We start from the raw sequence: 26,844 nt of genomic DNA on the forward strand, positions 1-26,844 counted from the left end.
ATATTACTGAAAAAGTTTCTTACCCCAAAGTTTCTTACCCAAGTCTTACCCCAAAGGAAAACCTTCCTCATTTTATGATGAGTCATCACCAGACTAGGTGCCAACATTATACATGGGGTATGAGAGTGGCCACAACCCAACTATGTATCAGGAGCGTTATGAAAGAGCACACAGCCACTTGTAAGATAGTTATGAGCCTCTAAAGATTTGTGAGCTTTCATTTGTAAAAGAGTGAACTAATTTGTCGTCAAAACAAAATCGTTTATGATGTCACCAAATTCTACTTTAGGCCACGACTCTTGATCTACAACGAAGATGCTGGCATCGTATGGATCGACACCTTGATATAATGAAACTTTCTCTTCATATAAAGCAGCATCTTGCCCTGTCAGACCGCGAGAATAACTTTGTCCATTATATAAAAATACTGCAATTCTATTAAGTTTAAATTGAAAAAAGTGCTGCCAACCTGCCAAATAACAAACCACGTGCAAGCTAAGCAAACGAAAGCTAGACCACGAACATGGCGAAAGGGGAAACAAACGTGCGTTTTATCACGTGGCATGCGACCTTGAAACCCTCTATTCGCATTCATTATAAAATTTACAAATAATTGATACTCAGAGCTAAGCATACCCTAAGAAAATTAGGCAATTGCTTAGGGCTGGGTCAAACAAACGCCGGCGCCCACCAGTGGCTAAGCGGTCTTCGTACCCTGAACACTGGGAGTTCGGTCGTGGGTTCGCGCTTCGCTCGGACTGGCTGGCCACGTGGAATTTTCCGGATTTTCTCCGCGTCTGTAACGCCTAAATAGGGGTCAGTTTCCCTTAAAAAGACCTCTCGGAAGGCACCCCCTAGTCAGATCGCCCAAGTGTTGCGTTGCCATAACTCAACCAAACCTTACAAACGCCCGTAAATCTATTTTTAAAACAAAATTTAGCGGGCCTGATCGCGAGATTCTGCCTAAAAATCGAAATTCTCTTCATCTAGAACTAGTCCTACTCCAAATAAGACACCGTGCACAAACTGTACAAAATAAATTCAACGTACAGGCTTATCATTACATTAATACAATGGGTAGGGCTCCTTTAACATGAAAATTATCATGTTAAAGGGAAATAGTAAAAATAAGATCTTTAAAATGCAAATTTTTATAAAAAGAGACTAAAAATTTCACTGTAATCATCATCATATTCTACTATGCTCAAAAAGTATCGCGAATGGTTCATTAAAACTGCGCGATTGCAAGGTGTCGTAGTTTTTGTTTTGGTCGTTCGGTACAACTTTCATCGGCATCCAGCAGAAATCTATATGTCATCGTTTGCAAATAAATGCTTGTTTTGTGAGCAAAGAATTTCTGCACAGCAATTTTTCAAAATGTCGAGTGTAATCGAGTGAAGAACGTAAATTTTGTTTTCGCAACAGAATTACTGCTATTAAAACGTTGGAAATGTTGCAAAAATCCTCTGGTGACGATAGTTTATTAAAAACAAGAGTTTTCGAGTGGTACAATATTCGAGGAAGGCAAGAGAACGCGTCGTAGACGAACCACACTCTGGTAGACCACCCACTTCACCAGATGAACAACACATCGCTCGAGTCAAAGATTTGGTGCTCAGTGATCGTCATTTAACAATTAGGGACATTATTAAACATGTTCCAGTATCATTTGACTCTTATCAAGCAATTTTAAAAGATTATTTGGGCTGCGACGCGTCGCTTTTCGACTCGTCCCGAAACGTTGAATTTTTCCCCAAAACAACGTGTTCGTGTGGCCAAGAAAATGCTTTATCGAGGCGAATCATCTTTAAAATGCATCATTACGGGTGATGAAACACTGATCTACACTTTTGACACCGAAATTGATCGGCAATCGCGTGAATGGCGCTCGAAAGAGACCAAAAAGACCACGTCAATGTGAGCAAAACTTAAAGTCGTGTTGACCGTTTACTTCGATTGTCATGGTGTTGTGCATCACGAATTCCTCCCGACTGGCCAAACTGTCAACAAAAAATATTATTTGAGCGTTTTGCTTCGTTTGCGTGAAGAAATTGTAGAAAACGACCCGACTTCTGGCGAGAAAACGCGTGAATTTTGCACTACGATATTGCACCTGCTCAAAATGCTCTTAGTGCATTTTGGCCAAGAATTGAACAAATACGGTTCCGCAAGCTCTGTGTGGCACCGTGCGACTTTTTCCTGTCTCCTCGAGTAAAACTTCTGTTTCGTGGTCACCGTTTTGAGTCGATCGATGCCATGAAACAAAATTCACCGAGAGTCACGAAGGTGTTTCACAAAAACGACTTAAAATATGTTTCGAAGATTGGAATAATCGTTGGCATAAGTGTATCGCAGTGGGAATAGATTACTTTGAAGAGGACGAAATTAATTTTGATGAATAAATTCAATCTTGCATTTTATTGAACCATTGCCAATAGATTGTGATCACAGTTATACCATATAGGGCATATACAGTAATGGCTGTAAAGCTCTTTGAATCTAATAAACAATCGTACAGATATTTACAATTTACATATTTGTATAAAGCATACGGTTTAGGATTAAGGCCTTGATCCTTACGTTATATTAATTTGTTCTGAAAAACATACTTTTTTTGCAAAAAAAGAAGATAAACATTTACTTCTCTTAACCTCCACTAGAGGAAGCATCGTCAAACTTCAATATACACACAGGTTTTACTGTGTATATATGTATATATAGGCTACACAGTAAAACCTATATAATACATACACAATAAAATCTATGTAATATATACTGTAAATTTGTCAACAATGGAACCTGAATAAAACAAAAACTTGTCTAAACGGGACAAAATTATTCGCAAGAGACCAATTTTTTTATGTTAAAAAAACCTGTTTAAAACGGAAATCTGTCAGACCTAAAAATATTCGGTACTGTGCGATTATTATATATGTATAATAATAATAATATATTTTTATTGCTATCTATTCAAAAATAGTAATAAATAAAATATACTAAAAGTTTTTAAAATCTATTTTATTATTAAATTTTGTTCATAAATTTTGTTTATACTTGCCATGTTTAATAGGCCTATAATGCTAAAGAAGAATAGTTTTATTCGATTTTTAATTAATTTTTTATCTTATATCTTTTAAACTATAAATATAGGCTATAAGAATTTAATACTACTTTGACTGATACAAATATTTTTTTTAAATTGAATTTCGAGAGGAATAATTATTGAGAATTCAATTAATGGCAAGTAGATGGATGAAAGTGGAAAGTAATGGAGTCAAATTACAAGGCGGTAGGCTTATAACTATCGTTTTGCTTCAGATAAATTCTAAAATGAGATAAACCCAATTGACACTTGTCATTTCGTAAGAAGCGCTCCCTAATTATTCACAAAATCTTCCCTTCTTTCGCCTCATTTTAAAATTAAACGTAGCATTTTTAATATAACTCATTATTAATTTTCATATATTATATTTTATAAAATTTGTTAAATTACCTTCACTTCAATAACATCAAAATTTTCTATTATGATTATTTAACTTAAGTATTTTTCATATAAAAAAATAATGGGACTAGTATAAATTTATAGTGCTTTTAGTATTTCGCTTACCCAAATTAAAAAAAATAGCTCATAGAGCGTTGGCTGAGAAGAGTTTTGAAGAAAAATGTAGCAAGTACTGTATTTCAAATTGTCTCTAGTGATAAGACCGAAAAGGCGGATACAAACGAAGGTGCTGTACAAATCCATGCACCAGCGCTGTTTATAAATATTGAGAGAAAAGTTTAAACTTCATATTAACGAACAGTTTAATAATGGAAAGCAAATATTATTTAATTCAAACTGTTATATATATATTTTTTCATTTTCAATAAATTGTTTTTGATGTTTCTATTTGCTGTTTTATCTATAATCGTTATAAATTGTCATGGTTTTAACATTTTTACTAAGGTGAAAAGGGTTTTGTGATAAAAATAAGTTGGGAACTGTTTGCTGTAGATCAGTGTTTCTCAACGGGGGCGATATCGCCCCCATGTGGGCGATTTTCCATGTTCAGGGGGCGATTAGCAACAATTTATATTTTGGGGGCGAAAAACAATTTTTTGGGCTATATAGTAAAACATTATATTAAGAGTAATATATATATTTTATTCGTTATATCGTACAATAATTAAACAAATAACATTATACTAGTCACTAGTCTATTCAATGCAGTACGAATTTGGCGTTAGCCTTGTCCCTCGGCATCGGAATTTTGTAGTGAAGGGGGCGATACTACGTCGAAGGGGGCGACGATTCGTTAGAGATTGAGAAACACTGCTGTAGATGATGCAGCTGAAGAGACATTTTAGAAAGATGCAATGGTTCGGGCATGGCGAAGTGGCAAAATTACAATGTTAAGTCTATGGGACAAACAGGTCGGGGTCTCACCTCCTTCCTATTAACTTTAGCCCGATTTTTTTATGTTTGTGTGTTTTACAGTTTTATTATTTTAAATACTGAGAATGTACTGTACTGTACTGTACATTTTAGTTACTAAGACCATTGTTTTTATCACCTCCCAACACGACCTCACCAATCCCCAACCACCTCAAAAGCCGGGCACATATAGCATGCACATTCCTGAGGGTGCGAGATTTTGTATTATAGATGTTCTAAAAAAATGAGCTGTATTTAATTATTAAAAAAAATATTAAAGTTTATGGTGAAATATTTCTTTGAAAACTGCCATTATTTGCCTTAATACACAAAACTACTGTGAATCTGTCTGAGTTTCTCACCAGTTAGAGGTTTTTTGGAGGATCTTTAACCGTTTCAGGACCCACCAGTGGCCGAGTGGATAAAACTATATAGTAGTGGGTTCGCCTCTCCAACGAGTAGACCATGTAGTGTTTTCCGGTATTTTTTACGTCTATAACAGCTAAATAGGACCTTAGAAACTTCTCCCGGGAGCCATTACCTCCGGTAGACCTCCCGCGAGTTGAGTTGCCTTAAACAAGCAAACTTTAACTGTTTTAGCTGTACTTTAGGTTAGACTAAAATTTACGTGAGAAAATGGGATCCTTCTTCAAAAGAGCTTAGCAAAATTTTCGTGGAAGATGCGAGAGCAAATCATTAAAATTCAACAGGTGCAGGCAGCATGAAAGCTAAATGACTACATTGTTCTGTAGAGCAATTTTCAAGAACTAGTCTACCACATGAAAAATTGAAATGCAAATATAATTTCCAAGAATATATTTAACAAAAATTCTCAACTTTCAGAATTTAAACAATAGAAATTTCACTAGAATTGTTTATTCCGTAAATGTAGTTTATGTGTTTAAATTAGATACAGAATTTATAATTAATAAATTATACATATCCCCATAATTTATTTAATACTTAGGCCTAGATGTCCAAGAAATAATAAAATTAAATATCAGTATTATTATTAAGAAGTTAGATTGCAACAATATTAAAGTATAATTTTATTAGAACACAATCAAACTTGGATTTAGTGCCACCGTTCATTGGCCTGTGAAACTGGCAATAAATCGAGTATGGCGATAAACTGAAAGACATCAAGATTTATGGGGGAAGTCTGTTCACGAATAAGCCTATTCACAGGCGCTATTTAGGAGTGCTGTAGCCTATGTAGAGGTTTTGACCTATGAACACGCAAAATTATTAAAATAAGTTTACGAATATTTCACTTTCTGCTTAATATAAATTAGGTATAGTTAATAATTATTTATCAAGTTAATTATAAAAAAAATAAGGCGTAATAATTTTTGTATGAAATTTTCAGCCTCTCCTTGTCAAAATTGTTTTTAAAATCAATTATAGAAAGACTCTTTCGAAAGAAATTATAAAAATTTATTAAAAATATAACTTATTAATATCAAAGTTGAAAATATGGAGGGTGTCCCAAAAGTCAGTTAACCGGAATATTTTTTTTAAATTATTTTAAGAATGGTTAAAACCAGTTTGGAATAACTGCGCGTTGTTATTCGTGATTTAGTCATTTCTTTAGAAGAGAGTAGATTATGAATAATTAGGAGAAGCTGCTCTAATCTAGTTTTAATTAAAACAATAATAATTTCGTAGTAACAACACATGAATACAGTCTCTCCCTCTCTTAATTTTTCCAGTGGTTGAATGATTATTGTTACGCAATGATAACGATTACTGATTTGTTAACCACATTGGTGACAATTGTCATGCTTGTGTTTAAATATTTATTATTTGTGTTTATAAGTAACGACAGATGGCGCCACTAAAACATAATTAGGTAAAGTTTTTTAGTGTTTAAATTTATAGACAACTATACTTAATCGTTTGACTTAAGAGACAAAGCAATGCAATGTTTAATACCAGAAAGCATTACACAACAGTTTTACATACGAGATCATTTTTACAACAAATCTTAATAAATATTAAATCGCCCATCATTATTTCTGGAAGGAAACAATGCTACTTTATTCATACAAGTGAAACATTAATTGAATGTAGCTTTATTTACATTTTTTCCAGGCATTTTCATCTGAATCCGGCGGAGTAGTGTTCGAACGCTCTCCTCCTGAGAGAAACGATGCTGTTGCCTCTCCACATGTCACCGCTACCGTGACCAATCTCGGCCATTCCGAGAGCGCATCCGGACGCGGGATTGGCCGACGGTGGAGGAGTGGGGAAACTATTGGGCGGAGCTAATCCCGAGGGCGGTGTCAAAGTATTGAAATTGCCGTATGCCGATTGGTAGACGGCCGAAGAGCAAGCTAATGCCTGTTCTTCCGCCGTAGGGCGGGATATCTGGGTTATTCCTTGATGGGATTGGGTCAGAGCGGTTTGACGCTGTAGAGGGTGTGTCAGGGGGAGGGTGTGCGGATTGGACATTGTCCATCGAGTGTCGGGAGACGATCCGAACGAACATAATGCTTCTCCACTCGATGTAGCGAAAGCTAATCCGTGAGGCTGTAACACCGAGTTTGGATTTCTAAACACGTTGGCTGCCTTCTTGCGTTTCTTCCACTTGGCACGTCTGTTTTGGAACCATACCTGAAAAAATTCAAGTTATAGTATTACTTTTTCAATTTTTATCTAAAATTCTCGTTATCTAATCTATTAAATTAATCCATGCGCTTTATATATTTAATAATTTAATATTTTCTCATGTTTATTTTTGTTTAAGGTTACTTTAAAAAGTCATGCATCTATCTTATAGCTAAGTTTAAAACGTTAATATTTAAATTTAATATTACATTTTATTATTATTCAAAACAAATTTGTAAAAATAATTCCCTTTGTATATATAAGATATAAAGAGGATAAATGAGAGCTCGGATCCTTAATTAATTTTATGATGAACTGTTGGATTTGAAAGGAAAGCGGAATACTTTTGTGATAGATGTTATAGTATTTTAATAGTTAAAATCAATATGAAAATTGTATTTTACAACTTTTAAAATCTATATTTAACGTAGAATATTTATCTATACTGACAGAATTATTACATTAAATCATTTTAGCCTTGATTTACACGGAGCAGGTAACGCGCGAATTTGCGATCCAGTCCAAGTAACGATAGTTTCAGATGATTGCCTAAACACTTAAATGACTATTTACACTTAATAGAAAAATATTTTAGCGTGTTTAAAACATTTTCCTTATATTTTTACTATAGGCCTATACTGTAAAATTTTGTTTTGTATATTCAAAAACATTGGATCAGGACAGCATTCATTTAAGTCCGATGTTTTTGAATATACAGAGCAAAATTCTATTATGCACTATTGCGTACAGTATTTGAAGAAAATACACAAAATCCTCCAGTAAATGGCTTTCAGTAGTGTCTAGTATTTGTAATATCAGATATTGGGCTTCCTCTGACCGTGATTCGTCTAGGATTTGACCTAGACAAAATTTATTTTTGAGGCCCATTAAAAAAGCGGTAGAGGATAGACAGTTCACCAACTATAGGCCTATATTATAGTATAGATAAAACAAATCTTGAAACCACAGTAGTATTTAAATATTTATCTTTTAAGAGCTAAAACACAAAATTCATGTTAGGTTGACATAGATCAAGTTGTGTAAATTTATCATATAATAAACTATTAGTATGTTAGAATGTGAATCATTTAATTGAATCTTTCTTAGAGAAATGTTTATTCAATATAATCACAACTGAATAAAATCCTTTTATATAATTCCGACAACAGGTCAGAATGTTGTTTCCCGCATTATATAAACCATACTTTTGTAAAGTACAGTAAATAGCCTAAATGAAAAAAAAACAATGTATAGGAACCCTATTTCTGCCCCCTCTGGACATCCTTCATAATAAGTACTAAATTCGCTACTTTTAAAGAAACGAAAAATAGTTTAGTTTTTCGAAAAAGTAAAATAATTTCTGCTTTTAAATTGGATTGCAATTTTCAAAAATTTCAAAACATAGATGGACGTCAGTGGGAATTTGTCTGTCCTTCCTTAATCTCGAGAACGGAGTTAGATAGATGGAATTTGAGTCATATATTAAAAGCTTAGGGCAGGAGGCCCCAATTAACTATATAAAAACTTTCGTTTTGGAACAGAAGTCATGTTATTTCAATTTAAAAATGTTCTCCTAAACGGATGACCGCATGAGTCTATTGTTAACAGGAAAAGTACGATATACAGAGACGAGACATCACTAAATTGAGAGCATTGTGAAGATGTCACAATAAATAATTGTGCTCAATTATTTTAAAAATTGTTTAAGAAATTTTTCAATTAAATGATCAATTTAATAAAATTTGAATTCAAAATAACATTTCAAAATTTGTTTAATATTCGGATATTAAATTAATATTTTAAATTTGTAATGTTAATTAATGAAACAGTAATTATGTTTTAATTGCGTCGTATTATCATTCAAGAAATTGTATATTCTGTTTTACTTTAGAATAAATAAATGTAAGTTAATTAAAATTAAATCGTAAATATTTCCAACAAATAAACAGACGTTATATAATTTTATACGAAAAATTATCAGTAACAGTGAATTCAATATTTGTTTGACAAGTATACAAGATGAATGACCCATATCAAGGTAACAAAAAACTAAAAAATTCATAGTAATAATGTATTTGAATGCCGTAAATTACATAAAAGATATCATTTGGAACAAATTTTTTAATTTACAAAACTTATTTTAAAATAGTTAACTGACTTTTGAGCCACACTGTATGATAAATTCTAATATTTTTAATAGCTGTAACTAAAGGTTTTATCATTATCATGTTGGGTTTAGTGAGTTATACTCGGTTGACACCGGTTGCCGTGTAATATGCCGGACCAGAGTCAAGGCATAGCAACCAAAACAATACAAAAATTAAGTGTATCAGTGAATGTGTCTGTATTCAGGCATTTCCTAACAATATGACATGTATTCAATATAATGGCCTTCTGTAGTGTGATGTATGTGTTTCTATTCAATTGTAATGTTCCTAGGCTCTTGTGTGCACCTGTAGATGTTTATTAGACAGGCACTGTATAATAAACACCTTATCTATCCTCCGCAGATGCCTTATTTCCTGGGCAACTCGCCCAGGAAATAAGACATCTTGTAGGCTACTTGCTGATTTTTTTCAGTGCATGTATTTTGTACATTGTGAGTGTTTGGGATGGATATGTCTATAATGTATGTTATTTTATTGTTTTTGTCAATGAGTGTGATATCTAGTCTGCTGTGGTAAATTGTTTTATTTGTGGTTATGGCTCTGTCGTAGTATATTATGTGCGTGTTATTTTCCAATACTGTCTGTGGAATGTGAATTTATTATTATTTCTAAAAATAATCTCGATAAGAAAATTTACACTCGCAGATATTCTTGGTAGTGTTTAGTCTTCTTCTGTGTTTCTATTGTTTTTATTAAGTAAAGATTAATTATTTAGAATAATTGTTATAGTGTGGAAACAGAACACTCGTTCCACAATAAAAGACTTGCAAAACAGTTTATTTATCTAACAGTAGTATACATTTCGACAATCAATTGTTTGCGACAATGCCCGTTTCGATCATCTGAGCTGCCCGAAATTCATATTGTCACAAAAAATTGAGTGTCCAACTGTACTATTGTTTGATAAACAAAGTCTTATTTGCAAATCTTGCGTTTTCTGCTGGAATATGAAGGAATGATCGATTTCTCTAAACATAAAAATATAACAGTGACCGATTGGAACCACTTAAGACTAGTTTGTTGTGGGTTCGCGCCTGATTAATGGGCTAGTCGCGTGGAGTTTTCAGGATTTTTTTCGTATCTAATATCAAAATATCTAATATAGGTATCTAATATCAAAATAGGGACTAGTTGGACTACAATTTAAAAAATTGTAGACCTATAAATTCCCACTGTCGTCCGTCTGTCTGTATTTTAATCTCGAGAACGATGTCAGATAGATGAAAGTCGAGACCAGGTATGGAAAACTTAGGGATAGGAGGCCCAATTAACTATATACGAGCTTCTGCTTTGGACCGGAAGTCACATTATTTCAATTCAAAAATTTCCTCCTGTACGGAGTTAGGTGTATTATTTTATTGTTAATAGGAAAAGTATGGTTTCTCATAGAAAATCCTTCCGTGAAGAATCTCTTGTCTTGGGTTGCCCATGAAACTAAACCACAATTTAAGAATGTGCGAGAAATACATGCTTCCAGAGGAATAATACATTCAGAAGTTAAAAATGCACCATGAATTATTAAAAAATTTATTATTTGAATATCTATCACTTTATTTAAAATGGGTGTGACGAGTTTAACATTTATTTATTAAAGGCTACTTAAAACACACACACACACACACACACAAATTAATTATTTTAATAAATCATATCTTTTGGCGCAGGTTTAAAACATAGAAAATATTATTATTTTCTGAATTCATTTAAAAATTTACTCTTACTTTACAAAAGAATTTTTAATTAATTTTTTTCTGCTCTTATTGATTTGTGAGGATTTTTGTTTATCATCGTCTTGTTTACAGAATTATTCTACTCTACAGAAATACATTTTTAACAGTTAATTCATTTCTAAATTCCTTTTTAAAAAAAATTCCTATTAAAACATGAAAAAGTGATATATAATTTCATCTAATAAAAAAACTAATTAATTAATTCTAATTAATAAGAAAATTTTTCAATGTTTCCATCTGTTTCTTCTAGATGCACCTTATTCATAGCGCTATATGAGGCTTTCTTAATCAAAAATGCAACTAAGTAAGCAAGTAATTATATCAAAATAGATAAAATAATAGTAATTGGCAAGATATATTGAAAAATGTATAGCCTATATTATATATACTATTTGTAAATAATATTTATATTAACTATTGGGGAATCTCTTCCATATTTATATTTTTGATCGAAAATTCTGTAAAAACAATTATATATTAGACTAAAATTACAAGAGAATTTCAGGAATTTATGATCCCTTTGATCTTGGACATTGTTTTTTAGAAGATACTTTATGTTTAACTGGCAAAAATTGTGTTATATATATTGTAAAATTATTATAGATGTCTCGACGTGATAAATTTTCAGGGATCATAAGAAACAGGATAACTGAGTGAACGACAAAGAAATTAAGTTATTAAAATTTCTGATTTTTCTTCTATACTAAATCCTCTAATGCAACTTGGGATGGGAGAACAATGGAGAAATTTACTGTCTTCATTCATCTAAATCATTCGTGGCTTGATTATTTGCGCCCGCAAACTAGGTCCAAAATGACATACTTTTGATTATTTTTTTGATTTTTCTATGAAGTTTTACTGCTTTTTTTTTATAAAATATTCTTTGTTCTCTTAGATTTATGTAGCTATTATATTTTTATTCGACCTTAGAGATAAATGTCACGCCTTACTTTCAATGGTTACTTTTAGTAATTGTCCCCTTGATGACACCAATCATCATTAGTTTTGTGTTCATAATGAAAGGGGTGCTTCACTCCTTTTTTTGCACCAGAACTGTAATTCGTTTCATATATTCTAATATCAATTAAATAAAATTGTCTTATCTATTCTTAATTAATGTNATAAATATGAATTTAAAAATACCAATAATAAATTGAAAATTATAATTTTCTATTAAAAAAATACATTGATACCACAGAGATCAAAATCTCATGATTATGAAAATGGCACAACCCCACCAAGCCACCAGCCACTCTACAAATGACAGAAATTCTAATGTTTTAAGTAATTTTGCAATTTTCAACCTCCATTTTTTCCTTTAATTTCAAGTATTGTGCCTTACTGCTTGGCACATGTCAGTCAATATGGGGATGCACTATAACCTCACTGAGTTTCATCAAAATTGATGACCCCAACATCATACTGTTCCCTCGTAAGTCTGTCAGAATTCCTACCATGAAGCTCCTGGACACAGGACTAATTGATCCATGTCAATTTTATATAGGTTTAATGATGTATTGTTTTTGTCTGCAAAAATTACCACTTTATGTAATTGTGATCTTATTGTTTTTACATATATTCTGTCTAAAAAAAACTTTAAAAAAATGATTTTGTAAAGTTTTTGTTAGACAGAATTGAGATTGATTAATCACTCTTCAAAAGAGTGATTGATCAATCTCAATGACAATTAAGATATGCAGATTGACAATTATAACACCAGTAGGCTATAATTCTTGCTCTTTTCATTACTATAAAGCAAATTTTGAGGACTAAAATAATTTACACGCATTTAAAATGATATTTCTATCTTAAATGGCTATATTTTGCCTTGTTTATGTACATCATCATTACTTTCCACTAATTTGCTAACAAAATCTAAACTACAGAAGATATTACTATTTTATATTCCTATAGAATAATATGACCGCCATTTTATCTAGTTACAAGTCGATCAATCTTGTATTTCCTATTAATTTTTCGAACTTATCATTTAAATCAATTATTTTATGGTGAGATTTGATTTAAATGATTACTTCGTTAGAAGAGTAAGAAGAATTCGAAGATTTACTAAGAAGATATTCACTAATCAATCTTCTAAATTGTCATAGAAGTATATTTGAAGGCATAGCTTAAAAGAAAAAGTATATGTATTTATTTACAGTAAGTAAGTAAAAATAAGTTAAATTTCAAAATTCGAAGAATGTAAATGGCTTAACCTCCCCCATAAAAAATGTCCATTAACGTTTCAAACCTCTTAACAACGGCCAAGAGGGGAACATAAAAAAGTGGCCGTTTTTAGGAGGTTATTAATAAACTATACGTTGTGGGCCTATTAAATACGGTTTTTAAAATTAATTAATTAAAAGTGAAATATATAAAGATTTATTTAGCGAAATAACTAAATCGGATGAATTATATTTGATCATTTCTAAGTTTGAATCACTATTCAAGGAGAATGAGTGATTCGGGCCTAAAATATAATTTAAAACTATTTTTATATTTATCATCTTTTTAAATAAATTAAAAATTATTATTCTTTTTTATTTAAAACTACGTTTAAATATTATTTTTAACTGTTGAAAGAAAAATTTCTTATTCGTATCAAGCCAAAGGATTTAAACATTTTAATTTAATAAATTCGTAAAAAATTAATTATAATTTTAATTAAAGAATAAAAATATTTCAGTTTAATATATTTTAAAACTGTTAATTATGTATGAGTGCAGCATATTAACTCTCCTTAGCAGCAGCAAATTAACAGAAACAACAAATTTACTCCTTTGTTACATCTGTTACTTATTAGAAGAAATTTAAGATAAAAGTGAAAATATTGCAATTTATTATTATTACTCATACTTTACTTTATTAATAACTTTATTAAATAAAATTTAATAGGTCTATTGAGCAGCTTAAACGAATAGTTTTAGCGAGGCTTTCATTCTAGTACAGTGTGATCCATAATTAAAAAGTAGATGTTCAGACTTCTCTGTAGAGAGAACTATTCTATGACTTTCAATCAAATTTCATATACATACTGTCCCGAGTATGCGTTTTCGATTTTCGAGAAAAAAAATTACTTTAAAATTCATTCGCTAGGTTGAAATTTGGTGCTACTATCCCCATAATGTGCATATTTCGTACGCTGGAATGAAAACTTGATTTACAAAGGGAAAAAAATCTAATAATTTTTAAAGAATTTATCAAAAGTCTAAATCATTTGTTTCTTCGAAATTTTTAAATTTAAATCTAAAAATTGCTCATTTTTTTCAAACAAAATTTCGACCTCAGCTGTCATTTGTATTATTATTATTTTTAAAATCTAGAACAGTGAAGAGACGTTTCACCAGTTTGTAAAACTGCATTTTTACTCGAATAATCTGTATTTTTAATATTTATTTTACACGAATATAGTATCAAAAAGAATCTAGAATATATACATAACGCATGAATTAAGGCTGCTGAATCTATAGAATCTTCGCACAAACTTGAACAATTGATATTTTCTATAGTTTTACAGGAATTTAAACGAACCTTACATTAATATTAATACCAGAATTAAATCAAAATCTGGCAATTAAAAATTTATATTCCACCCAAGTAGCCTATGACCTACTGCAAGATCCCTTAAATTTTTATTAAAATTGATTTATATGAAGAAAAAGCTTTTAAAAATTAAATTTTTAGCAAAATCGAGAGCTTATTTATTTTATTATTTTTTTTAATTTTCACTAAAATAAATAAAGGAGAAAACGAAGAATATAGCTACAAAGCAATTCTACTGTATATTATCGCTGCTCTTTAGTCTTTATTATAAGAGATAATAAATTTTTACTAAAATTATATTTATTTCATTCCAAATATTTTATTACACTTTTAACAAAATAAAAAATGCTAAATTTTTATTTTTTGTATTAAGTTTACCTAGTGAAGGTAGAACAACCTTTACCATTATCTACCGCAGCATAATTCTAGATATATATAAAAAAATACATAAATTTAACTTTATAAAATCGTTTTAATATAATATAAATAAATAATTCACGTAAAAAATGATTATTAATATCCTTTATAATTTTGTTTTTTAATTTTTCGCCGATTTTTTTCCAACCAACCAAGCTCATCTTTACTCGAATATGGCAAAAACACTCGACGAAAACAAGAACTTAAGCTTTAAATTATTTATTTATTTTTTACTTATTTATACAGAAATTCATTAATTCCTTTTATTTTTGAAGCTTTCTTTAGTTATTAAGACATTATAAATGATAAAACACTCTTCAGACAAATCGTAGTCCACGATGGAAGAAGCCATTATCAGAACCATTTAACGTTCTAATTTGGACATAAAGTGAAATAAAATTATATATATATATAAATATATATATAAGTGGGCCGATACATAAAAATGTAATCGGAATAAAACACGTATAATAATTTTTCATCAGAAGCTCTCCACTTATCGAAAATAGCACCATTTAAAATAGGCCGGTGCCGTAGTAAGAGCTATTTTAGTTGCATTTCGATGTACACTTAGGCTTATATTATTTAGTAAAAGAGAAAATCTTTCAGCCCGGATAAAAAAAAGTACGATCCATTTCTATCGGGCGACGAAGGTTGTTAGGAAATGGATCCTCTGGAGAGGCGAGATCGGTCACACATCAACGCCAAACACTCCTTTTATAAATTATCGTAGATGCCAATGACAGGAGAGAGAGTCGGTCCCCCTATACTCAAGAGACCCGTTTCGTCCTCGTTCGTTGAAGACAGTACAGGGAACGCGCATTTGATATTAATGTGGTTTTGCTGTCCCATTAAAAAGTAATCCATCGACAGTGACGCTGGATGGAGAATCTCCAGGGATGAACCCACCGTCTGATTCTAACGCTTCCTATCATTCTCTGTAGGACCGTCTCTTCTTCGGGGAATTTTAACTTTCCCAACTTTTTTCTTCGTCCCCCTCCTTTCGTTTTTATATGCCTTTAGCCATAGATGGCAGCTGTTTTAATTATTATTGCTTCTCCATCCGGAAGAATTTTTCCTTTTTAGGATTTTATAAAACGGTTACTGTCAACGGCCCATTGTGATCCAATAGAGTTTATTGAAGGCTTTTGAAAATTCTTGTCGAATTTACTGCTGTAAATTGAGTTTTTTCCCTTTATCTGTTGCATGAAAGATCCATAGGCTACCTCGTTTAATCGCGTTGGGAAGTGTGATACCAACGTCTCTGACTACCTAGACATTAAAAACTTAATCGAAAAAATGTTAAAATACAACAAATATATTGTAAAAATCTACACAGCTGTATCAGAAATATATTATATTAATAAATCGAGATAAAATAAACCTAAATTCTAATGCTTAATTTATACTATTTACAGTGTATCGCCTTTATTTTAAGCAATATTTTTCTTTATCTCTTCGTATTATTTCCTTTATTTACATTAATATTATTATACAAATATATTAAAATACAATATGCGAAAAGCATTTATATATAGAGCCATTAGCGTAACTAAAACCGATATTTGGGGGTTCCGAATTACAACGTGGAAACCTACATTCACTTCTTCACCACTAGCCATGTGAAGGATAAACTCTTGGATATTGTATGAAAATGTGTACTTTTTTTTCTTAACTTAGTTACAAAAGTAAAAGGGCCTCCTGGGCCCTCTCTGGTTACGCTACTGACGATTACGTTTGCATATCTGAATAGGAAATTCTTCCAGATTCCGAATAGCTGTAAACTCTAAACTTAACTTAAATGTACTGTACCATTGTATAAAAATAATAAAGAAAATAATTAAATATAGCCTAATCCTGAAAATTTTAATTTTCTTATAGTTTATTATAGCCTTTAATCGCTTAAGACGGGGAGAAACTTCCATCATCCAGTACATCGATCATGTTTCTTTTTTATCAGTTGATCGACTCAGTTGATCTGTTGTGAAGTTGGCCAAGATTTAAGCTATAAAATGTCTCGAGCTGCATGGGGAGAAAGATGTCAACTGAATTGATTTTTAAGACAGATATAACTTGCAACATCAAAATCACAATACGTTTTGAATTATAAATCTAGAAGAAAATCCGTCTGATAAATCTGCGTGCGTGTATTATTTTCAATATGGCAGAGACTAAATTAAGCTAATAATTAATGAGGATGAAATTTATCTTACGATAAGCCAGTGCAAAAAATGGAGTTATTATTTTAACTCTTCCTGCCTTGAGGACAGTTAAAGAACCAGCCCCAAAATGAGAATTATCGGATGATGGGGGACCGCCATACATATGGGTTAACTAATGGAAGTTTTGCAAGGAATTTTGTCATCTAGAAGTGTTTATATGAGAGTTCTATAATAGTTTTTCGACTGTAAGACGTTAAACATTCAATGCGTTCAGAATAAAACGAAAATAATTACAATATATAAAATATTTAGGCACCTTGTGTTATTTATAAATGACATTCCTTCTTATAAGCTCGTAAGAAAATGCAATTATCGAGTCGATCTCCGTTTTTAATTTGTGTTAGTCATTCTATTGTTAGTTAGGCTTTCCAGCAACACAATGAGGCCTGTCATATAGATCACACAATAACGTAACCAGGGCCCCTAACTTTGTGTATAAATAAATGAATAAAAAATCAATCAAGTATAGGAAAAAGATTTGAATGTGACGAACAATTTATGAGTTTACTCCTCATTCTCAGCGGCATAGGGGTAGATGTAGACACGTTCTAATTCGGATCATCCATTATATCGGTTCTAGTTACTCTACTGGAAACAAATCGACTAACATTAAACGAACGAACGAATAAACATAGGCTGTGATAACTAATCCTCAGTGGCGCGTTACAAGTTCATGAGGCCCAGGCAAATTTGAATTAGTGGGCCCATGTACTGTGTTGATTTCAGTCTTTGGGGGGGAATATTTTCTTATAAAAGATTGGTTCGGGGCTCCTGTTGACGGGGATTCAGGCAATTGCCCTTTTTGCCCACAGGATAACGCGCCACTGCTAATCCTCGCCTTTCGGCAAGTGATTGACCATTGTTAATTTTGCTATCATTGTTAAAATTAATTATTTATAACTCAACTTATAAATAAGTGATGTGAAAATGTCAACAAAACGTTCCTAATTTCATCAATGACGAGTTCAACAGGCCTGCAACACATCGTAACTGATAGTTGTTTTATGAATGTTTATCTATATTTTCGTGATAAAGTTCGTGGTAAAGAATGTTAATTATTTTTTAAGTTGTTATTTATAGAAACAAATATTTTCTAATTATACAAAGGAAGAAACCACGCATTTTTTAGGCTTAATGCGTTTCACATTTTCTAGATCTTCATATAGTTTTTACTCAACAAATCTTAACTTGAATAACATGACGTTGTACAGTACCGAACGATAGTATAAGGATTAATAGTGTTGTATTGTAGCGTGGTCTTGACGTCAATATAATTAATAGTGAAATGCAGTTAAGCTTTACATCAATTTGACGTCGTCACTTCAATTTTACAATGAAAAATTATAAAGAATAACATCAAATTTACATTAAAAATGTGTGTATCCCAACCATCGAACAGACCAATAAACTTTGTCCAGTAATCTGCCTTGTATGTCTAAACGGCATTCCTACCTTTAGTATTTAATAATTTCAGATACTAAAATTTATGCCTATAAATCTAAATAAATGGTAATTATTTATAAGATTTTTCATTGTAACGTACTATTTAAAACTTATAAACTCTAAAAAATCCTTTATTACAAACCAATTTTTTATTAAATCACTTTAAAGGAGATAATCATCTTGCTATAAAAACTAATTTAATTATTTAAAATTTAATTAATATTTTTTTAGCAAGATGATTATCTCCTTTAATCATCTTGTAACCTTATCATTATGTGTAATTATTCAACTCTGTACCTGTACAAGGTGAATTGTTACTAACTGTAAGTTACATTCATAAAGGATCAAACAGTAGCCTGGCAAAGTATTGAATAGATCTTACCAAATTAAAAATGTAAAAATATATTTTGTGTGTTAACATTATGATAAATGTCTCACCACATAACAAGACCTTATAACGTTTTATGCAATGAGATCTATTATGTAGGCCTGTTACTATATATAAAAAAGCAAAAATTCTGTATTAATTTCATAAAAATCGTATTAAAATTTTCGTGATAATAAGAAAATAAAGAATTTAAGATTATGCGAATATTTAGGAATTTATTATGAGATAATTATTAGAGAAATTAAAATTTAATTAATTAAACTCTTTTATCACAATACACTTAATAACATAACTGGCCTGTGATCATACATAGTATGTTTATAAATATAGCTTATATTTATCTCTTGTATACATAAATCAGTTATTATCTGTGAATGTGCATTATATTATTAATGAAGATAAGTTGATGTTACTCGTCCTATGCAGGCTACTTGTTAAACAATACTCGACCTTCTCTACATTAACAAATATAGAGTTGCAGTCAGTTTCCACTCTATTAATTAAAATCCTACGAATTTTAAAGAATAAAATAATAAAAACATTAAATTTATTAAACGCTTTTATCCCCCTCAAATTTTGTCTACTTCTAATTAAAGAGTAAGATAAAAGTCGGAAACTTCGAAGACAAAACTAAGTTCTACGACAATGCATTTTAATCATGCTTTAAAGGGTTGGCCCCACCCCGAAACACGATTAACATAACCCAAATGTAGAATTTAATCACGTGTACGTGTGTAAATGCATTTTAGTGATATAGTAGGAATAGGACATCTTTACCATCATTGGCGCGTTATAACTTCGTGGTGTCAAGGCAAATTTGAATTGGGGGGCCCCATGTCGTGTTGAGTTCAGACATTTTTTTCAGGAAGAATTTTTTGGGAAATATTTTCTTATAAAAAATTGGTTTGTAGGTCCCTGTTGATGGGAGTCTCGTGCAATTGCCCCTTTTGCTCATAAGATAATGCACCACTGCCTACCATCTCACACTCCAATCTTAAAAAAGAAAAGGCCAGTAAAAACGTTTTTTAAAACTTTTAAAATTTATTAAAATTATTTTACTGAGCATTACTGAAATTATTTTATGTTGATTACATAAAAAAACTGATGAAGGCATTCGAAATGCAATTTATAATAAATAAAGAAATGTCGAAATTGTTGAAAATACTCAGAATTATAGCTGTATATAAACACCCATTCACACTAATTTATCACATAAGATGCTGTTAGACTAAGTAACAAATTAAATATCCACCGAGTAGTTTCGTAGACTGAAATGTAATTATTTTAGTCACAATTTCTTATTTCTAACCAATTAATTTCCTTATTAAATATCAAACGAGAGTTCTTATGACGTATAAGAACATCCAACTCGAATAACAGTGAACGAAGAACATACAACTCGATAACAGGACATAACGTTCGTCACTCGAGTTAATTCGACAGTGATTGAACTAAGTATAATTCGGCCTGACGTGCGATTGGATTCGATTTCCACACAACTCTAATTGCATCTTACTTCCTGATTATCTCGGCTGTCACAAGAGTGATAGAGACGTTACACTAACCTATTATTGTCTTTATTAATAATGATGTTATTATGAGAAACAATAAAATATTTCGGCGTAAGTAACCAATCTTTAAGTATTAAAACTTTAATTCACGAAGCTCCCTTTTAAGCCGGGTACCGGTATACCTGAACGTGTGAATGGAAAAACTGGCAGTTCTGTCATCCGTATGTTCAGGTATACCGTCTTTATATTCTAGACCTATCGAGTTCGTAAGGATATAACTGCATCATTCAATTACAATATTATAATTGAATATTGTTTATGAATATAACACGAAGAATATGTCTGATACTGATGGATTTTCTTTTAATATTCAATTCTCTCCAATGTTCAAATAGCAGTTTCTGCAATTTTTCTATGGAAAAAAGCACTACATTAATCTTGAAAAACACTTTTAAATAAGATTTTTTGTGTTTAAAACGAGTTATTTCTTTACTTTTAAACACTCGATATTTATTTATTTATTTAAATTATAATTTATTCCTCAAATTAGGCATTTTAAAATAATTTTGCTTATTTTTTCAATTTATGAAGCTTATTTCGCTTAACAAATAATTATAATCCATCTCCAATCTTAGTAATAACACTGAAGATTTTTTTTCGATAAAATATCGTGAGGTCAGAGGTCACAAATATGATTTTAATAAGACTTAATGAATTATCCTTTATTTTATAACTGAAGATAAGGTAGTAAGGAAACCAAAGAATTAATTTTTATCTAGTTTAAGAAGATAAAATTTAAACTTATATTAATTATTCTTTATTTTTTATTAAGAAATTAATAAATTCGCCATCAGTCATCGACCGCTCGAAGAAGAGGATTTTGATGACAAAATAGAATGTTTATCCATCATCTGTGTGTATTTTGCATCCGTAAATCGATTCTGTCATAAATCTTCAACAGGAAAATATAAGAAAAGCCCGAAGACAAAGTTTCTATTGCTGTTTACGTTCAAAAATAAAACAAGATGAAACAAATATTTGGATTTTACAACAAATCAAACGTAACTGCCTCTGCGTAGAGACGGTTGATTGCCTGCTTTTGAAAGAGTACAACTGTTACAGAAGGCCATTCAACCGTTATAGAGATTTTTATATCGTAGCTATAGCTATGTCATCACCAGAAACCATACAACAGCTCGATAAAAATGGCTGAAAGAACAATACTTGTAAATATTATAGGATGGATTAGAAAATTCCTACTCTAAATTCTGTAAAACCAGTAAAGAAATTACGATTATTTTATTAAAAAAATTACAATTTTAGGATTTTAAAGCGTATTTTAGAATTTATTCTAACGTAAATTATCGAATTTTTAAGACGTAGGCCCTATTTCACCTTTAAAATGGAATTTTTGAAGGTATATGAAGGATAATTACAAGTATATGTAGCTTGGTAGATTTTATTTATTTGTAAATATATTAATATTGTATTTAAAATAAAGTATAATTAGCGTGAAATGTAAACTCTTCATGCGAAAGGAATGCGTGCAAGCAAATAGACCTGTAGAAGTTTGGGTAATTTAATGTTACATACGAATGCGAGCAAGTTCGGAAACACGTGGAAGAAACAGGAATGTTAAAATTTTAACATTCCTGCTTGAAATTGGAATTGAATTCTCTTTCCATTGTATGTGTTAAAATTTAACTTGTTTTACATACAGAAATGCCGTCTTCGCCGGGTTTCTACTCTATCCAAAAAACATGTTGTTTTATTACGAAAAATTCGCGATTCACATTTTATAACAATTTTTACAACATTTTTAATTGTAACAGCATCCCTAGTGAATTTTTATAATCGGCGAAACTCGAATAATGTGGGAAATTGCGTCTAGCAATCAGACTAAGAGCATTTTGATATAAATCTCCATAGACCGAATGTATTTTTGTTTCGCTCATTTGTCGCTTTGTTTTCTGCCTTATTACTGAATATTTATTATAAATATTGTCTGTAAAATAATATTAATGTATTTTATTTATAGTAAAATATCTCGTTTTATACATTTGTAACTTTTTAATTAGGTTCATACAAAGAAACTACTACTATATTTTTCTATTGTAAACTTGTTTATATTTTGATGATAATATAACAAAATTTTATTATTTTATTATCAAAACATTATTTTATAATTTAATTTCACTTAATACACCGAAAACTATAGCTATATTTGAAATGTTCTTATGAGAATAAACGGTTTTGTTAGCTGAACCTCTGCATTTGAAGTTCAACATAAACCACTTTCGTATGCCTTTTTAACTAATTTATATTTAAATAAACCAATCAAACTACGTGAAATATTTCAGATATTAAAGTAATTTTATTATTAATCAAGTTTATTTAGATTTTTCTCTATTTAAAGTCTCTCAATTCATTAAAAAGTCTACCTACGTTTGACTCTTTATCACTCGCTTTTAACCTGTTTATTAATCATTAATTGGGTATAAAATCGTAAAAACCTTGATATAGAGACAAAAATTAATGTTCATTCCATCATTATTCATTATACTTTAATTATAAAATAATAATTTCGATGTTTAAAACTCTTACGAAACAGTCTTATCCTGAGCATCTTCAGAGATTTAGTATCTTAAGATTATATTTTAAAATGTAGATTTATAAGTAAAATAAACTTAAAATCAAATAAAAAGAACGAAAATTACATGTGAAAAATATGGATTTATGTAACATATTAAATCGAAATTCAACAGTACTGTACATTGAGCTGTGATATTTTGTAGAATTTACTGTCAACCTACTACAAAGTCAATATATTTTGACACGACATCATAGTACCTTAGTAGAATTTTTTCCCAGCCGTTTTGTATTGAAATACTTAACTTACATCCTACTAGACTCGAAAAATATTTGAGAAAAGATAGAAGAAAATTGCGATTTTCTTGAGAAATAAATCTAACGTAGGCCTACGATAAGTCTTTGCAATATAAATTTGAATGATTTAAGCTTACTGCACAATCGAACCTCCAATAACGGCCATCTCTAAACAGCGGCCAATTTTGGGGTAAACTTTATTTTTGAACAAAAATGCATCCGAAATAACCTCTAAACAACGGACAAGTTTCCTTCAGTGGCCGTTGTTCACAGATTTGAAAATATTCGATAATAAATATTAACGACGGAAAATTCTCTTACAGAAGAAAAATTAGGAAAATAGGCCTATATATTTTAAATTCTCTAAATTATTCATTTTATCAAATAATTAAGCGTATGAATAGTATAAAACTACCTACTCAGCTACATTTTCACATTAATTAACTATCCCTCTGGATATTTAGTTTTATTTAAACTAAAATTAGAAAATAATTACTTATATTACTGTTTAAGAGAGTTAGTAGTTTAAAAAATCTTTCTTAAAAACCGAAGAACAAACAACGTAGACAGGAACCAACCACTAGTTCTAACTGGTCACCAGATTGGCGATTGAATGAAGGTCATGGGTTCAACCGCTTTTCGCGCCTAGAAACGGTTCTCATCTTTTCCGTTTAAGCTGGAACTAATTATAATTAAAGCTTTTAAACTAATTATATGTCGACTTATTATGCAAATTTCTTTTAAATTTATAAAATTTAAAATAATAATGAACTTATTTTTATGTTGAAGATTAAACTGATCGAATGAAATTTAGCTCTTTTTTTTTAACTTAAAAAAATGTGTTGTTTTATGTACAAAACTCGAATTTTTATAAGATTGGAGGCCGAATTATCGAGTTTGAATAGATTTAATCAAGCAAAAGCTCGTGAAAATCAAGCCAACTCACGCTGTCAACAGAAAACAGCCTTGTCAATTAAATGAGTTACTTACTCTTATACTAATTCCTTCCCGAAAGGATATATATTTTAATTGTTAATACGACATCACAGAAATTCTATTTACTTGATTATTATTTAATATATTAAATATTTGTTTAGGCTCTGTATCTTGAAATCGTTATAAGAAATGAGAAATGTTATCAATACAAATGTTTTCTATCGAAGATTCGATAGAGGGTTAACCCATATTCCTTGTATTTTACTTACAATTTAATTGATAAATTAATTAAATGGGCATATCTAACAAAGTTTTAAAGTAAATATCTAATAAATTCTACAGTAAAAATCTCAATTTTTACTCTAGAATTTATTAGATATGAACGCAGAGACGAACCCAAGTTACCTTCTCTTTAAGCTATTGTTTATCATTTAGATGCTAAATTTACTAATAAATCGACGTTAATTAGAGTTATTTATAAAAAAAAATTATCTTAANTAAAGTAAGGCAGAATTGCATAATTTATAGAATTAAAAGTAAATATCGAGGATGGGATAAAATATATATATATATATAAAATTACCTTTGGGAATGATAGAGATTGACAGGCGAGACTTTTTCCCCCTCTCCAAATGATTAGCGACACTTGGAAACGGGGGTCGAAAGCGAAACACGCAACTGATACATATGTCACAATTGAAGGCGATAATGAACTTTTTGGAAAAGCGTCTCTTCTTTGAATGTAACAAAATATAAGCATCAAGATAATGAAAATAAGTCTTTTACTACTTAATTTTCTTTATCTGGAATATTCAGAAGCAGATAAAGAAACGGAAATGATCACAAGTCAAGAGTGAAAGACCTACGCTTAAGCTATGGATTTTGAAGTGATTTTTCTTTAAATATGAGTTTCTCTAGTGTAAAATTTTTAAAATATAAATTAGACACCTCAAAAATTCTTTATAATAACTCTATTTCGATTTGAGACCCTTCTTATTCGATTAAACAAAGAGTAACTAGCGAGAAATCTGCTGTTAATTCGGAATCGGTACGTGAACCAGCTTATCTCATGTGAGACTAATTTAAACCTTTAACCCGAATTATCATTTTAGTTCAAAGAAAGGGACGATTTTAGAACCATTCAATATTCAGCATCCTCTTGTAAATTACGAAGATCTCTCGTACAGCACGAATTTTAGGATTTTAAATAGTGGTTCTAAACTATTAAAATGGTATATTTTCGGTATATATATATTTATATATTTTAAAATGTAGATTTATAAGTAAAATAAACTTAAAATCAAATAATTTTATTTGTAAAATAATAAAATTATTATTTTAAGAAATAATTTGTAAGATAACACGCTCCCTGCAGTGAACGTATTATCAATTTTTATTACATTACTTATTTAAAAATTCGATTTTTAAAATGTAAAAAACTATTCAAATCGCTTCAAATTACCATTAAATCGGTTTCTGTAAAAATAATTTTGATTTAGATATTAAGTTTCTGCGGTTTTATTGCCATAGGTTTAAGTATACAGGATATAGGTAACCTGTAGGCCTGCATCTGATTATCCGAACGAATTCTAAATATTTCTGAATGTAACAAAATATAAGCATCAAGATAATGAAAATAAGTCTTTTACTACTTAATTTTCTTTATCTGGAATATTCAGAAGCAGATAAAGAAACGGAAATGATCACAAGTCAAGAGTGAAAGACCTACGCTTAAGCTATGGATTTTGAAGTGATTTTTCTTTAAATATGAGTTTCTCTAGTGTAAAATTTTTAAAATATAAATTAGACACCTCAAAAATTCTTTATAATAACTCTATTTCGATTTGAGACCCTTCTTATTCGATTAAACAAAGAGTAACTAGCGAGAAATCTGCTGTTAATTCGGAATCGGTACGTGAACCAGCTTATCTCATGTGAGACTAATTTAAACCTTTAACCCGAATTATCATTTTAGTTCAAAGAAAGGGACGATTTTAGAACCATTCAATATTCAGCATCCTCTTGTAAATTACGAATATCTCTCGTACAGCACGAATTTTAGGATTTTAAATAGTGGTTCTAAACTATTAAAATGGTATATTTTCGGTATATATATATTTATTATTATTATTTTTATTTTTAAGTTTGTTAATTTTGTTAAAATTCTTGTAAAACGTGCGAAATTCTACGCATTTTAACGATTTAAATCATTAAAAAATGAGGGTCAGATTTGACCCTTCTCTGACGTTTCTCGCTTACAATAACTTAATTTACCGTTTTATAAAACAAACAAAGAAATAAATAAACCTACCTGAACTCTAGATTCGGTCAAACCAATTCTAACGGCCAATTCTTCCCTCATAAAAATGTCCGGATAATGAGTTTTAACGAAGCTCCTCTCCAACTCTTGCAATTGTGTAGGAGTAAATCTGGTCCTGTGTCGTTTCTGTTTAGTTGGCTTCGTCTCCGAAGACTTGCCGCTCTCCTCTTCTCTGCCCATTAATGGTCTTCCACCAGTAAACACCGTCCTTAATTGGCTAACATCCATTTATTTATTAGACTTTCCTCGACTTAAT

At 30.5% G+C, this 26,844-nt stretch overlaps 1 protein-coding gene and 1 long non-coding RNA gene across 2 annotated transcripts; one reads left to right on the plus strand and one right to left on the minus strand.

The window, feature by feature from the left end:
• Positions 1–5,500: 5,500 nt before the first annotated feature.
• LOC111636148 lies at positions 5,501–21,731 on the plus strand. The gene is made up of 3 exons (XR_002758493.1): positions 5,501–5,709; positions 12,837–13,082; positions 21,279–21,731. It is a non-coding gene; the product is annotated as an uncharacterized LOC111636148 (long non-coding RNA).
• Positions 6,515–26,844, minus strand: LOC111636139 (homeobox protein orthopedia-like). Its single transcript, XM_023381320.1, has 2 exons — positions 26,580–26,844; positions 6,515–7,030 (listed from the first exon to the last, which is right to left on the minus strand). Exons 1-2 carry the CDS (start codon positions 26,814–26,816, stop codon positions 6,515–6,517), a joined length of 753 nt encoding a protein of 250 aa, XP_023237088.1. The 5' UTR covers positions 26,817–26,844.

This window comes from Centruroides sculpturatus, unplaced genomic scaffold (genome assembly GCF_000671375.1).
Source record: "Centruroides sculpturatus isolate CEXI.00-Female unplaced genomic scaffold, Cexi_2.0 scaffold158, whole genome shotgun sequence".
Taxonomy (NCBI): Eukaryota; Metazoa; Arthropoda; class Arachnida; order Scorpiones; family Buthidae; genus Centruroides; species Centruroides sculpturatus.